Here is a 15,511-nt window from a genome sequence, read left to right as displayed (position 1 = left end):
CCCTATACTGACACACCACAGTCTCTCTAGTGACACAATCCTTAGGCAGAGGCTCCCTCTGAAGCCCTGCAATCATGGGCCTTAAATTTAGCCACTAGGTGTCGTCATTGTACGATGTGTAGGATTCTCTCTCCCTCAAGGCTGTGAATGTTATGGCCACAGAATCCCCAGGCCCCAGCCAGCTTGGTGAACAGGAGCAAAGCCAGGAATAACAAACCCAGGCGTTCCTCATGGCAATGTTTGCCATGGGAAGCCCAAGAATGTGAATTTCTGAAAACTAGAAAGCAGATTCTGACAGTTCAGGTTTCCCCCAGTGGAACTGTGAAAAATCCAAACAGTCCGCCAAAATTTCCATGTGTAAGTTTAAGAGTAAATGACACAACTGCAGAAGAAACCTCCAAAAGAGCAGAGCTGCAGGAATTTATTTATTTATTGCATTCGTATCCCACTTTTCCCACCTTTTAGCAGGCTCAATGTGGCTTACAGTGTACTGTTATTAATGCTATATGTACTCCATGACGATATTGTCATCTTATTTCACAGCTGTCCAAAGCTTTAGGGGTCCTTTTACTAAGCCGCATAAGCGTCTATTCGCGCCCAACACGCGCCAAAACGGAGCTATCGCCCGGCTACCGTGTGGCTCTTGCGGTAATTTCACTGTTGGTACGGGTCTGATACGCGCGTCCGAAAAATAATTTTTATTTTCGGACACGCATATTGGACGTGCGACAAGTGGCATTTGATGCGCGTAGGCCATTACCGCCCAGTTACCGCGTGAGCCTTTACCGCTAGGTCAATGGCTGGCGGTAAGGTCTCAGACCTGCTGGAAAATTTTGCACCTTAAAGGTAGGCGCTTCTTTCTGTGCAGTGCTTGGAAATGTCTGTGCATCACATGGAATGCTCATTTTAATACTAATGAGCTGGTTGTAATATATTTGCATAGGATTATGGGTAGCCACTACAGTGGAGTGGAGGAGTGGCCTAGTGGTTAGGGTGGTGGACTTTGGTCCTGGGGAACTGAGGAGCTGAGTTTGATTCCCACTTCAGGCACAGGCAGCTCCTTGTGACTCTGGGCAAGTCACTTAACCCTCCATTGCCCCATGTAAGCCGCATTGAGCCTGCCGTGAGTGGGAAAGCGCAGGGTACAAATGTAACAAAAATAAAATAGATACTATTGGAGATTCTACATGGAATGTTGCTATTCCACTAGCAACATTCCATGTAGAAGGCTGCGCAGGCTTCTGTTTCTGTGAGTCTGACGTCCTGCACGTACCTGCAGGACGTCAGACTCACAGAAGCAGAAGCCTGCGCGGCCACATTGGTGATCTGCAAGGGCCGACCTCTACATGGAATGTTGGTAGTGGAATAGCAAATCTCAAATAGTAGCAACAGTGGAGGAGTGGCCTAGTGGTTAGAGTGGTGGACTTTGGTCCTGGGGAACTGAGTTCGATTCCCGGCACAGGTAGCTCCTTGTGACTCTGGGCAAGTCACTTAACCTCCATTACCCACTGCATTGAGCCTGCCATGAGTGGGAAACTGCGGGGTACAAATGTAACAAAAAAAAAAAAAAAAGCAACTCAGAAGAACCCCTTTGTCCATTAGATGCTGAATAATGTGCAGCCAGACTGGCTAAGCTTTGAGCATTGGGGACTGAGTCACGGGATGGGAATTGGGTAATTTGTAAAAGCCATGTCATCATTAGCAAGGTAACATCCTGAGCTTTGCAAGACAGGTTTCACTCTACAGTAACCCATCCTGTAAAACCGGATCCTAAGAACTTCCTAAATCTGTCCCAGTCAGGGAGGTTTATAAAATACACATAATTTTGCATATATACTACTGGGTGTCCTATGTATGCAGGATATCCCTAAACCTGAAATGCCCTGGGCCCGTTTGGGAAGCTTAGTCCTAATTAATCAAGGAATCCTGTGCCGAAGGAATGGATCCTCAGGAGCTTAGTCAAGATCGGGAGGCGGGGCTGGTGGTTGGGAGGCGGTGCTAGTGCTGGGCAGACTTATACAGTCTGTGCCAGAGCCGGTGGTGGGAGGCGGGGCTGGTGGTTGGGAGGCGGGGATAGTGCTGGGCAGACTTATACGGTCTGTGCCAGAGCCGGTGGTGGGAGGCGGGGATAGTGCTGGGCAGACTTATACGGTCTGTGCCAGAGCCGGTGGTGGGAGGTGGGGCTGGTGGTTGGGAGGCGGGGATAGTGCTGGGCAGACTTATACGGTCTGTGCCAGAGCCGCGGGTGGTTGGGAGGAGGGGCTGGTGGTTGGGAGGCGGGGATAGTGCTGGGCAGACTTATACGGTCTGTGCCAGAGCCGGTGGTGGGAGGCGGGGCTGGTGGTTGGGAGGCGGGGATAGTGCTGGGCAGACTTATACGGTCTGTGCCAGAGCCGGTGGTGGGAGGCGGGGCTGGTGGTTGGGAGGCGGGGATAGTGCTGGGCAGACTTATACGGTCTGTGCCAGAGCCGGTGGTGGGAGGCGGGGCTGGTGGTTGGGAGGCGGGGATAGTGCTGGGCAGACTTACACGGTCTGTGCCCTGAAAAAGACAGGTACAAATCAAGGTAAGGTATACACAAAAAGTAGCACACATGAGTTTCTCTTGTTGGGCAGACTGGGTGGACCGTGCAGGTCTTTTTCTGCCGTCATCTACTATGTTACTCTATTTCTGCAAAGATCAGGAGAGGGGTTTTTTTTTTTTCACTCTTGCTTCTTTTCCTTCCTGTACAAACTCACTTTCTGCCTCTTCCCACTTCTTGTCTCTCAAATGTGTAATTTCCCCTTTCTGACTAGGAAAATCATCAAATTAAAAAACAAAACAAAGAAACCAGACCAAACAGTAAAGAAGAAAACTGGGAGGGAAGCTTAGCCGGATCTTTCCAGGACAGCCTCCACCTTCCTAATTTGATAGCCCCCCCCCTGAGGATTCCCTAGTAAGCCTGAGCACTGCCCCCCACCCCTCCCCCGGTTCCATTTACAGACTTAAGACCCCGATCGCAAACTTTTGGAGACTTGCCTTCAAGGCTTGCACCTGCCCTCCCCTCCCCACCACCCGATCCTGCCCCGGGGCGGAGCTCCGGTCCCCACCCCCTCCTCTCTGCCTCTTCCTAAAATTCACTACAAATACAAGGCAGCGAGTGATTCCCTTCTCTCGAGACACGTGTCTGCACTGCAGCCCGGGCCAGCGATCGTGGGGGGAACTGGGGAGGAAACTGGACCTGCCCAGCACATGCCAACCCCCCTCCCCCCCACAGAGGAGGAAGCAGAGGCGACGGGATCACTACCCCCCAGAACCCCAACCTGCCCTGACGCATGCGCCCCGGACGCAGCCCGACAGCTGTGGGGCACCAGAATTCGAACAGCTGTGCAGGGCGATCGCTGCTCCCCCTCCCCCCCTAGTGTGCGGATCGGCCGGGAAAGATGGTGGACAGGGGTCCCCTGCTGACCTCTGCCGTCATCTTCTACCTGGCCATCGGGGCGGCGATCTTCCAGGTCCTGGAGGAGCCCAACTTGGAGGCAGCGACCGACAAATACAAGAGCAAGAAAGAGGAAATCCTGCGCCAGTACACCTGCCTGACCCAAAAGGACCTGGAGAACATCCTGCAGGTAGGGAAGGTCCCTCGGGACTCTTAACCAATTCACTCTTGAAAAACTTTAACAGAGTTCTGGTTCCTCCTTTAAAAAAAAAAATGTATTTACGTATTCATTTTGTTGGAGTATTTTGAAATATTGCCCTCGCAGCCCTGAAACTCCCCCCAAACCGGAGGATCACTTTTGATTCCCCCAAACTCTTTCAGAAGTGTATATCCTGTTCCCCTCCCCAAAAAGCCACATTGAATCTAAAGAGTTAAAACTTAGTAACTGCAAGATCCTACTTTGATCCAGGGCATTAAACCCTACAAACTATAACAACAAAATAAAATCCTACATCTTGTTGTGCCCACCCTTGAGTAAATCGTCACGAAACGGCAGTCAATAAATCATAATAAGTACTAGAAACCGTTGTGTTGAGCGTAGTAACCAGCGCTGTGTATTTTTCCGGTGGCGGTGGGTGTGTTTTGTCGTTTGAACTGTGACTCAGACGTTTGAAACGCTGCTCTGTCGTTTCCGAATCGGCTTCCATTGCGTTTAGGAACGAAACGAAAGTGCTCCGAACGCGGCGTCAGTGTTCTGTGACCACTTTCGTTTACACGTGGCAAGTTTTTTTTGTGTTATTTCTGTCGCTTGTGCTAGTAACTGTTTTTGCTGCGCTTTGCCAATGAAAAATACAACAACGCTCTTGTGCAATACACAGGGCAGGATTAAGACATAGGCAATCTAGGCACGTGCCTGGGCCCAAATATTTAAAGGGGGATCCTGTAAGAGGTGTGATTTCAGTTTAACAGTTTGGGCAGAAAGAGCGCCTGTAGGGGGGATTTGGGGAGAAATTACTCGCCCTTGCCCTCACACTTCTCATGCCCAGGGGTGTTGTCCTTCTCTCTGAAGGAGGAGTCGACTCGGCACAGCAACCTGCTCCTTCCGCTTCTCCTCTCCAGCCAAGATCAGATGGGGCCTAATTTGCGAATATTGTAAAATGTATTAACCCTTTGAGGGGTTGCATCAAGGAGTTAGTTTCTACTCCGGTAGTTTATTCCTACATGCCTTTTAGAATCTTGCAGACGTACAGTGAGCGTCAAATGCACAGAAAAGTGATTCCGTGCTCCGTAGAGCTCGTGCCCGGTGGTGAACTATGCAGGACAGAACAGGGGGAACTCTTAGAATTTCATAGGGAATGGATAAAATCAAAAAGGATCGGGATGAGCAGGGGTTAAACGTGTACGGGTCACGTGTGTTGATGTAGCCTGTCTGTGTGCTTTGTGCAAAACCCGCCACAGGTTCAAAAACTGGCATGGCAGATGGCACCCGGATCTCTTGCTTAGTATTAAAAAGGACATGCGGCAGCCCGGTCCGCGCCAGGTTGCGGAATTTTTTTTTCTGCCCCCCCCCCCCCCCCCCGCCCCCGCTCTCTTTCAATACTCTGCAAGTGGTTTTCTGGACGGATTCTGAAGAGAATAGAGTGCACAGCTGGGCAATCGAAATCCCCTTTTAGACTACTAATTAATATTCAGACTCTCTTTGTGTAATGCAGAAAGTAGAATGTGCCACCCCCCCCCCCCCCCCCCCGGTCTGCAGCAATATAGATTTTTGCTCCCTCAGTGCACCTGTTGCCGTGCAATTTCCTTTCAAAGCTAATTTTTGCTGAACAGCACAGTGCTGAAGTCTTAAATGATCAATTAGAACGCTTTTCAGGATTCCCAGTGTTGTGGCACAAAACCCTTTTTTGTTAGAATGACGTGAGGAAAGGGCAATTAAGCAGGACTGAAATGTGTAGCACAAGGGTAGCGCAGGAGAGCTTTCTGTGTTTTGTTTCTTGTAATTGGTGGCTTCCTCTTCCTCTCCATCTGCTGCTCCTTCAGGAGACCTCTGACCTCTCTGCAGGGCCCTTGAGGGCCCTTGAGGGCTGTGGCCATAAGATTGTTTGGGGGCATGATGATTAGATTTCTAGCCAGCCGGATTTTGAAGCTGGTTGAGCTGAAATGCCCTTGACTTGAGTCCAGCTCACTTGCCGGATGCTCTGATGAAAGAGCTGCTTTGTGTCCTGTAAGCATCTGTCTGTAGCCACTTTGCAGCTACAAAATGTCAACGCTTAAGACTGCTGCCAAGGTTAGGCGGCCTCTTCTCTGATCCACAGAGAACATTCAGGGTTAGCACTATTAATCTGCCTGCTGGATCGATCCATGCAGTGAAGGTGGGCATGGAGGAATATTTATTTTACATTCAGGTACTCTGGATATTTCTCTTTCCCAGGAGGGCTCACAATCTAAGTTTGTACCTGAGGCAATGGAGGGTTAAGTGACTTGCCCAAGATCACAAGGAGCAGCAGTGGGATTTAAACCAGCCACCTCTGGATTGCAAGACTGGTGCTCTAACCACTAGGAGCATTCCATCTAGAATCTCAAATTGTACCAACATTCCATCTAGAATCTGAAATATGGAAAGGGAAATGGGACTTGATATACTGCCTTTCTGTGGTTTTTGCAACTAGGTTCACAGCGGTTTACATATATTCAGGTACTTATTTTGTACCAGGGGCAGTGGAGGGTTAAATGACTTGGCCAGAGTCACAAGGGGCTGCAGTGGGAATCAAACCCATTTCCCCAGAATCAGAGTCCGCTGCACTAACCACTAGGCTACTCCTGCCAGGCTTTCATGCATGTTTTACAGGTACAAGGGTGGAGCGAAGTGTGCGTCAAACTGTAGGTACAGTTTTTTATAGAATGAATTCAACCTCTGTGCTAGTGTGTTTATAAAAGCAGACACGTAGCCTATTTCTATAAAGAAAAGTGCTATAACAGCACCTACACCCCTGGATTATATATATCTGGTGCTGGAATGAGCCACTAACTAGGAATTTCTTGGTGTAAACGATCGGGATTTGTGTTCACATGATGTCTATATGACTAGGCACCTAAATCCCCTAGCCTGCAAGTCAGAAGGGGGAGGGATTTGCATGTGGTTTTATTAGAGTAGAGCCATTTCCTTGTCATAACATGAGTTGGGCACCAGGTTTCAGCTGGTTTCGATACAGTTGCTCAACGTTTGGTGCAGGAATGTGCTCTAATCACCTTTTTGTATAAAGGGTTCTCTTCCTGGAACACCTTCTACAGAATAGTGGTTAGTGCTGACATTCAGCACCATTTATAGCAATCCCCCCCCCCCCCCCAATAATGGTCTCCCTGTTAGAGAATTACCCCCCACATAACGCGGAGGGGCATAATCGAATGGGGACAACCATCTCTAAGGATGTCCCGGGAAAGGGGCGGGGAAACCGCTATTATCGAAACAAGATGGGCGTCCATCTTTCGTTTCGATAATACGGTCAGGGACGCCCAAATCTCAACGTTTAGGTCGACCTTAGAGATGGTCGACACAAATGTTGAGCTGGTCATACCCGGTTTTTGATCATAATGGAAACCGAGGACGCCCATCTCAAAAATGACCAAATCCAAGGTATTTGGTCGTGGGATGAGCCAGCATTCGTAGTGCATTGGTCTCCCTCACATGCCAGGACACCAACTGGGCACCTTAGGGGGCACTGCAGTGGACTTCACAAATTGCTCCCAGGTGCATAGCTCCCTTACCTTCGGTGCTGAGCCCCCCCCCCTCCAAAACCCACTCCCCACAACTGTGTACACCACTACCATAGCTCTAAGGGGTGAAGGGGGGCACCTACATGTGGGTACAGTGGGTTTCGGGTGGGTTTTGAAGGGCTCACATTTACCAGCACAAGTGTGTAACAGGTAGGGGGGGATGGGCCTGGGTCAGCTTGCCTCAAGTGCACTGCACCCACTAAAACTGCTCCAGGGACCTGCATACTGCTGTCATGGAGCTGGGTATGACATTTGAGGAGGTTGGCAAAAATAAATTGGGTGGGGGGGGGTTTGGTGACCACTGGGGGAGTAAGGGGAAGTCATCCATGATCCCTCCAGTGGTCATCTGGTCAGTTTGGGCACCTTTTTGAGGCTTGGTCGTGAAAAAAAATGGACCTAGTAAAGTCGACCAAATGCTCATCAGGGACGCCCTTCTTTTTTCCATTATCGGCTGAGGACGCCCATCTCTTAAGCACGTCCCAGTCCCGCCTTCGCTATGCCTCCCACACACCCCCGTGAACTTTGGTCGTCCCCGCGATGGACTGCAGTTGAGAACGCCCAAAACCGACTTTCGATTATGCCGATTTGGGTGACCCTGAGAGAAGGACGCCCATCTCCCAATTTGTGTCAGAAGATGGGCACCCTTCTCTTTCGAAAATGCCCCTGATAGTAAGTTTTAAATACGTTGCTGGCTTCTGATTCACGCAATTCCCATAGTCCTGAGAAGCATCACAAACTTACCTCCCAGTTCAAGAAAGACCTAAAGATCTACCTCTTCAGGAAATTCTGGGGTCCTTTTACAAAGGCGTGCTGAAAAATGGGTATTGGGCGCGCACCGATCCATTTTTCAGCATGCCTGTAAAAAAAAAAAAAAAAGGCCTTTTAAAATTTTTGCTGAAAATGGACGTGCGGCAGAATCAAAATTGCGCGTCCATTTTGGGTCTGCGACCTTACCCCCAGCCATTGACGTAGCGGTAAAGACTCACGTGGTAACTGGGCGGTAATGACTTGTGTGCGCCAAACGCCACTTGGCGCGCATCCCAAACATTTTGGACGCGCGTATTGGACACGCGCCAGAAATGAAATTACTGCAAGAGCCATGCAGTAATCGGGTGGTAACTCCATTTTGGAGCGCATAGACAATTACACAGCTTAGTAAAAGGGCCACTGAGTGAAATATACACTAATCATTCTGGAACAACAATACACAACACAACCTCAACGGTAACACACCTTTTCATTTAAGAAATTAACCAAGACATGTTCTCAAGGAATCCAATGACTATTCCATATGCACTAATAGTTATCGTGCCAATCACTGTAAAACACAGCATCATACAGCCTTGTAAACGTAGTTGTATCAATGTAATCTCTAACAACTGTTAAATGTAACCCCCATTCAACCAAAACTCGTTTTTGGATAATTGTGGGATACAAATATGAATAAGTAAATACATAAATTCTTGGTGCCTGATAATCTCTAACAATTGTTAAATGTAAGCCACATTGAACTGAATAAGTAAATATTTTTGTGAGTGACATTGCCGAAGGGGTAGAAGGTAAAGTTTGCCTTTTGATACTAAGATCTGTAACAGAGTGGACACCCAGGAGGGAGTGGAAAACATGAAAAAGGATCTGCAGAAGCTAGAAGAATGGTCTAAGGTTTGGCAATTAAAATTCAATGCGAAGAAATGCAAAGTGATGCACTTAGGGAATAGAAATCCACGGGAGACGTATGTGTTAGGTGGGGAGAGTCTGATAGGTACGGACGGGGAGAGGGATCTTGGGGTGATAGTATCTGAGGATTTGAAGGCGACGAAACAGTGTGACAAGGCAGTGGCCGTAGCTAGAAGGTTGTTAGGCTGTATAGAGAGAGGTGTTACCAGCAGAAGAAAGGGGGTGTTGATGCCCCTGTATAAGTCGTTGGTGAGGCCCCACCTAGAGTATTGTGTTCAGTTTTGGAGGCCGTATCTTGCTAAGGATGTAAAAAGAATTGAAGCGGTGCAAAGAAAAGCTACGAGAATGGTAAGGGATTTGCGTTACAAGACATATGAGGGGAGACTTGCTGAACTAAACATGTATACCCTGGAGGAAAGGAGAAACGGGGGTGATATGATACAGACTTTCAAATATTTGAAAGGTATTAATCCGCAAACGAACCTTTTCCGGAGATGGGAAGGTGGTACAACTAGAGGACATGAAATGAGATTGAAGGGGGGCAGACTCAAGAAAAACGTCAGGAAGTATTTTTTCACGGAGAGGGTGGTGGATACCTGGAATGTCCTCCCGCGGGAGGTGATGGAGATGAAAATGGTAAGGGAATTCAAAAATGCGTGGGATAAACATGAAGGAATCCTGTTCAGAAGGAATGGAGCCTCAGAAGCTTAGCGGAGATTGGATGGCAGAGCTGGTGGTAGGGAGGAGGGGCTAGTGCTGGGCAGACTGCTACGGTCTGTGCCCGAAAATGGCAGAGAAACTCATTATGTGTATACCTGACTGATTTGTTATCTTGTTGGGCAGACTAGATGGACCATGCAGGTCTTTTCTCGGCTGTCATCTACTATGTTACTATGAGGCATATTTTCAAAGCACTTTGTAAGTCTAAGTGCTTTGAAAATATTCCTCCTTGTCTGCTGCCCATATCAAAAAGCCACCATATAACACACTTGTACAATCATAACTTGCAGCTTTTTGAGTTCTGCTGAGCAGATAGTGGCTTAGATCAGGGGAAGCATTAATGTATGTACCCCCCTCTCGAGTGTCTCCTTTTTGTTGTGGTTCCCACCCCAGGACAAAAAAGTAACCGTTTTAGTTTCAATCGCAGCTATTCCACTTCACATTAAAATAAAAGGAGGAAAAAGACCTCGATAGTCACAGGCATTCCAGTGGTTCCCAAACCTGGTCCTGGAGGCACCCCAGCCAGTCAGGATTTCAAGATAAGTACATAAGTATTGCCAGACTGGGACATACCAAAGGTCCAGCATCCTGTTTTCAACAGTAGACAGTCCAGGTCGCAAATACCTGGAAAGATCTCAGAATAGTTCAGTACATTTTATGCTTCTTGTCCCATAAATAAGCAGTGGGTTTTCCCCAAGTCAATGGACCTTTCCTTTAGGAAGCCGTCCAGACCCTTTTAAACCCCGCTAAGCTAACCACCTTTACCACATTCTCTGGCAACGTTAATGAAAGATTTGCATGCGGTGGAGACGGTCTCTCTCACGAACATTCATTGTGGACATCCTGAAAACCTGCCTGGCTGGGAGCAGTTTTGGGAACCACTGCCCTAATCTTTTCCTTCTGGTCTGCTGAGCCAATTCAGCTCATCTGTTCTCAAGTGCCAGGGTTTCTCCAGAAATCTCTCAAATTTTATATGGGATTTTCTGGGTGGGGAATTAAGACTTGGGACACTCCAGGTGTAGATGCCTTTGGCCAACATCCTCATTGGTTGTAGACCTGGCATATCATTCCCAGCATCAGGTTGGCCCTTCCAAAGGGTTATAAATGGCCTTTTTAAAAAAGGGGGTTCTCGAACAGTTTCCTCTTTAATTCGGTCCATTCGCAGGGCTGTAACTGATGTGTGCATAAAGCTTCACACTTTATTTTTTGAAATGGCGGCTTAGCTGCTCTGTGGCTCGTGTCTCGACATGTTGAAAAGGATCATTTCGAGGGATGCCAGCGTTGAGCTTCAAACGAGCAATTTCTGCTTTATTCTGTGTCGGATCTTGCAGAAGATTTGTGTTTAGAAATGGGTGTGTGTGGTGGTGGGGGGGGGGGGGTTATGGACAGTGGCATGGCCTGGCTGCTGTTCTGTTCTTGGACCCTAAACGTGTTGGGTGGGAGAAGACATGAGTGAAAAAGATGGTTCTGTGAGATGTCGAAGAACAAGAGAAAAGTTGCAGAGAAGCCAGGGAGAGTACTTTCGATACTAGCTCTGACGTGGCATGTTTCCTGTTTGTCAGCTAATGATAACTCATGTGTGTGTGTGTGTGCACCTCAGAGGTGGCTGCAGAGAGATGAGGGTCAAAACATATCAGATAGCAAAATGCTGCAGGATAACGGCTTTCTCTCCTGAAACTAGGCAGAGTAAGAGGTCTGCTCAGGCTTGATTGCCGCCAAAAAGGGGAAGTAAAACCCTGTTTAGTTTGGTTCCCGCATGTTTTCTCTTAGCTGCAGCTCAGCATTTTATCTGACAAAGCCTGGTTTTTTCCCCTCCTCTCAGATCTGTGAAGGGGGGGAGGTTGAAATTAACAGAATTATCTCCTCTTCCCTTCCAAATATATGGACCTGAATGCCTTCTCCAGGAGCATGAAGAAGGCTTCAACTGGTAGACTGGCCATGAGGACTGCTGGGGCTGCATAATACTGCAGAAAGCAGTAATTATAGGAAACTTTTACATGGGGGGGGGGGGGGGAGTGTGGTAGCCGTGTTAGTCCACTCTTAAGGTTATCAATAGAAATCAAACAAAATAAAACATGGAAAAGAAAATAAGATGATACCTTTTTTATTGGACATAACTTAATACATTTCTTGATTAGCTTTCGAAGGTTGCCCTTCTTCCTCAGATCGGAAATAAGCAAATGTGCTAGCTGACAGTGTATATAAGTGAAAACATTCAAGCATTACTATGACAGTAAAATAGATACCATTGGAGATTCTACATGGAATGTTGCTACTGTTGGAGATTCTACATGGAATGTTGCTATTCCACTAGCAACATTCCATGTAGAAGGCTGCGCAGGCTTCTGTTTCTGTGAGTCTGACGTCCTGCACGTACGTGCAGGACGTCAGACTCACAGAAGCAGAAGCCTGCGCGGCCACATTGGTGATCTACAAGGGCCAACTTCTACATGGAATGTTGCTAGTGGAATAGCAACATTCCATGTAGAATCTATAGAAATCAAACAAAATAAAACATGGAAAAGAAAATAAGATGATACCTTTTTTATTGGGCATAACTTAATACATTTCTTGATTAGCTTTCGAAGGTTGCCCTTCTTCCTCAGATCGGAAATAAGCAAATGTGCTAGCTGACAGTGGATATAAGTGAAAACATTCAAGCATTACTATGACAGTCTGACAGGGTGGGAGGAGGGGGGTGGGTAGGAAGTATGCATGGGGACATCAAAGCATATCATTGATATTCTAACAGGATGGGTGTGGATAGGTGAGGGGTGGGGTGATCAACAGAGACATACAGCTTTATGGTTTATAATGGGCTAAGAACCCCAGATCCTTGTTAAGTCCTTTCTGTTGGTTGTTAAAATATTCAATCATTCTGACTTCAAAGGTCTTACGTTCTTGTATGGTTTTAAAGTTACCTTTCAGGATTCTCACTGTGAAATCACTGGTACAGTGTCCTGGTTCTGTGAAGTGCTGTCCCACCGGGGTGGGGGCCCTACTGGCTGTATTGTTCATGTGATGTCTATGTAAATTGAATCTTGTCTTAAGCATCTGGCCTGTTTCTCCAATATAGCATCCTTCGTTACATTTTTTACACTGAATGATATGTACCACATTGGAAGATGAGCAAGTGAAAGATTCCTTTATGTTGAATATCTTTCCTTTGTGGATGACTTTGGGGTCCTGTGAAATATTTTGGCATAGTTTGCAACTGGATAAATTACAGGGAAGTGTGCCCTTCTGTTCCTTTTCAGTCCGTGATGGAAGTTTACTTCTGATTAGCTTGTGTTTTAAGTTGGGTGGCTGTCGGAAGGCCAGTACTGGTGGGGATGGGAATATCTCTTTCAGTAATTCATCCTCCTGGAGTATAGGTTGTAGATCTCTTATGATTTTCCTCAGTTTTTCCAGCTCTGGATTGTATGTCACTACAAGGGGGATTCTGTCTGTGGATGTTTTCTCCTTGTACTGTAGCAGATTCTCCCTGGGTGTTTTGGGGGGAAAAGTATGCCACACACGTGTGCAAGGTTTCGCTGGAAGTACAGCTGCTTATGCGCATGTCTGAAATAAAACCGAGAGAGTGTCGGCAGCACCTGTTCTGATCATATGTTTATATCCCACATTTTCCCACCTATTTGCAGGCTCAGTGTGGCTTACATAGTACCGTAAAGGCGTTCGCCAATTCCGGTATAAACAGTTACACAGTGATGTGGTGGTAGAATGAGGTTCATGTGGAACAGACATATTAGGGAATCGTATAGAGGAAGAGTTAGTTATGTCTGTTACGTGCTTTGGTTTCGTAGTGTTGCAGGGTTCATTCACATCAGTGCGTGTTCTGCACCTAAATATCGAATTTTAATCGCTTTTGTACTGCACAGATCCCAGCATGAGGTTTAAGGCGGTCTACAGTGAATGAACTAGGTTATCATGGAGGGGAGGAAGGCGGAGGGTGGGTGGGTGGTGCCATAGAGTGGCTACACGAGGTACCTAAGTGGCTTAAGATTTGTCGAACGGTAGGGTTTTCAGATTTCTTGCGTAGTCTCGTGTAGTTCGTTTTGGAGCGGATCGTGGCTGGCAGGGAGTTCCATTCTGTGATGGCATGAAAGGGGAATAGGGAGTTTGCCTGATGTTTCAATACATTCTTAATTGGTGGGGACTTCAGTGGTATGCTGTCTCGAATTGTAGTGACAGCAAGAGAAGAGTGAAATCAGTAGTTCGGATGTACATCCCGTAAAGCATTTGAAAACTTAGGAAGACAGATGTGAAGGGGGGGGGGGGTGAGGGAAATGGGACTTGATATACCGCCTTTCTGTGGTATTTTGCAACTATATTCAAAGCGGTTTACATATATTCAGGTACTTATTTTGTATCAGGGGCAGCGGAGGGTTAAGTGACTTGCCCAGAGTCACAAGGAGCTGCAGTGGGAATTGAACTCAGTTCCCCAGTATCAAAGTCCACTGGACTAACCACTAGGCTACTCCTCCACTAGCAACATTCCATGCAGAAGCCTGCCCTTGCAGATCAGCAACGCGGCCGTGCAGGCTTCTGTTTCAGACTCGCAGAAACAGAAGCCTGCGCGGCCGTGTTGCTGATCTGCAAGGGCAGGCTTCTACATGGAATAGCAACATTAACATTCCATGTAGAATCTCAAATAGGGAAAGGGAACTGGGACTTGATATACTGCCTGTCTGAGGTTTTTGCAACTACATTCAAAGGGGTTTACATAGTATATACAGGTACTTATTTTGTACCTGGGGCAATGGAGGGTTAAGTGACTTGCCCAGAGTCACAAGGAGCTGCAGTGGGAATCAAACTCAGTTCCCCAGGATCAGTCTGCTGCACTAACCACTAGGCTACTCCTCTGATGTTTAGCCGGCGAAGATCTCTGAGATGTCCGGAAACGCTTTAGTGGAATTTAAACATGAGCAGGACAGGCACAGACTTGTGCCGACACTTTTTCGGTTTTGATCTGTCCTAGGGAATCCACAGTAAAGGTTCAGGAGAGGAACTGTCCATTGGAAACTCATACGCTAGCTCACATGTCAATAACTTAGGGTCGTCCATCAAGAAGCAGGTAGATATTCAGGGATTAGGGGGCACTAAGTAGTAAATTTAAAGCAATTGGAGAAAATATATTTCTTCACTCAATATTTATTTTTATTACATTTGTACCCAGGTAAGGTATACACAAAAAGTAGCACATATGAGTTTATCTTGTTGGGCAGACTGGATGGACCGTGCAGGTCTTTTTCTGCCGTCATCTACTATGTTACTATGTTACCCCGCGCTTTCCCACTCATGGCAGGCTCAATGCGGCTTACATGGAGCAATGGAGGGTTAAGTGACTTGCCCAGAATCACAAGGAGCTGCCTGTGCCGGGAATCGAACTCAGTTCCTCAGGACCAAAGTCGACCAACCTAACCACTAGGCCACTCTAGAATTCATAGCCAGAGAATGTGGTAAAAGCAGTTAGCTGCAGGATTTAAAAAAGGTTTGCAGCATTTCCTAAAAGAAGTCCATAATCCATGAAGACTGACTTGGGGGGAAATTCACTGCTTATTTCTAGGATAAGCAGCATAAATTTTTGTTTTTACTCTTTATGATCCTTTGCAGGTACTTGGATTCGGATTGACCACTGTTGGAAACAGGATACTGGGCTTGATGGACCACTGGTCTGTCCCAGTATGGCAACACTTACGTTAGGGTTCTCCAGAAGGGGTCCGAGTGTGCACTGGGTATGGAGGGATTAATAGTGGGCAGCCTGTAGGAAAAATGATGCAGCAGGAATCCTTGGACGGACACAAAGGCATCGGTGTCCAGAGGATGCGAGTGCCTGCCTTCAAGAGCGAGGCACCCTTTTCACAAGAGAATTCAGAGTAGCACAGTGGTTAAATGAAACAGAGTTCCATGCTCATCGTAAGGAT

At 47.2% G+C, this 15,511-nt stretch overlaps 1 protein-coding gene across 1 annotated transcript in view; it reads left to right on the top strand.

Moving 5' to 3' along the window:
* Positions 1 to 3,168: 3,168 nt before the first annotated feature.
* Positions 3,169 to 15,511, top strand: part of KCNK5 (potassium two pore domain channel subfamily K member 5) — a 104,332-nt gene continuing 91,989 nt past the window's right edge. Inside the window, exon 1 of the mRNA XM_030195773.1 lies at positions 3,169 to 3,606. Within this exon, the coding sequence (XP_030051633.1) occupies positions 3,421 to 3,606 (186 nt within the window). The 5' untranslated portion in view covers positions 3,169 to 3,420. The remainder of the gene's footprint in view (positions 3,607 to 15,511) is intronic.

The sequence above is a fragment of the Microcaecilia unicolor genome, chromosome 3 (genome assembly GCF_901765095.1).
Source record: "Microcaecilia unicolor chromosome 3, aMicUni1.1, whole genome shotgun sequence".
Classification (NCBI taxonomy): domain Eukaryota; kingdom Metazoa; phylum Chordata; class Amphibia; order Gymnophiona; family Siphonopidae; genus Microcaecilia; species Microcaecilia unicolor.
This window is presented reverse-complemented; position numbering and strand designations above follow the sequence as displayed.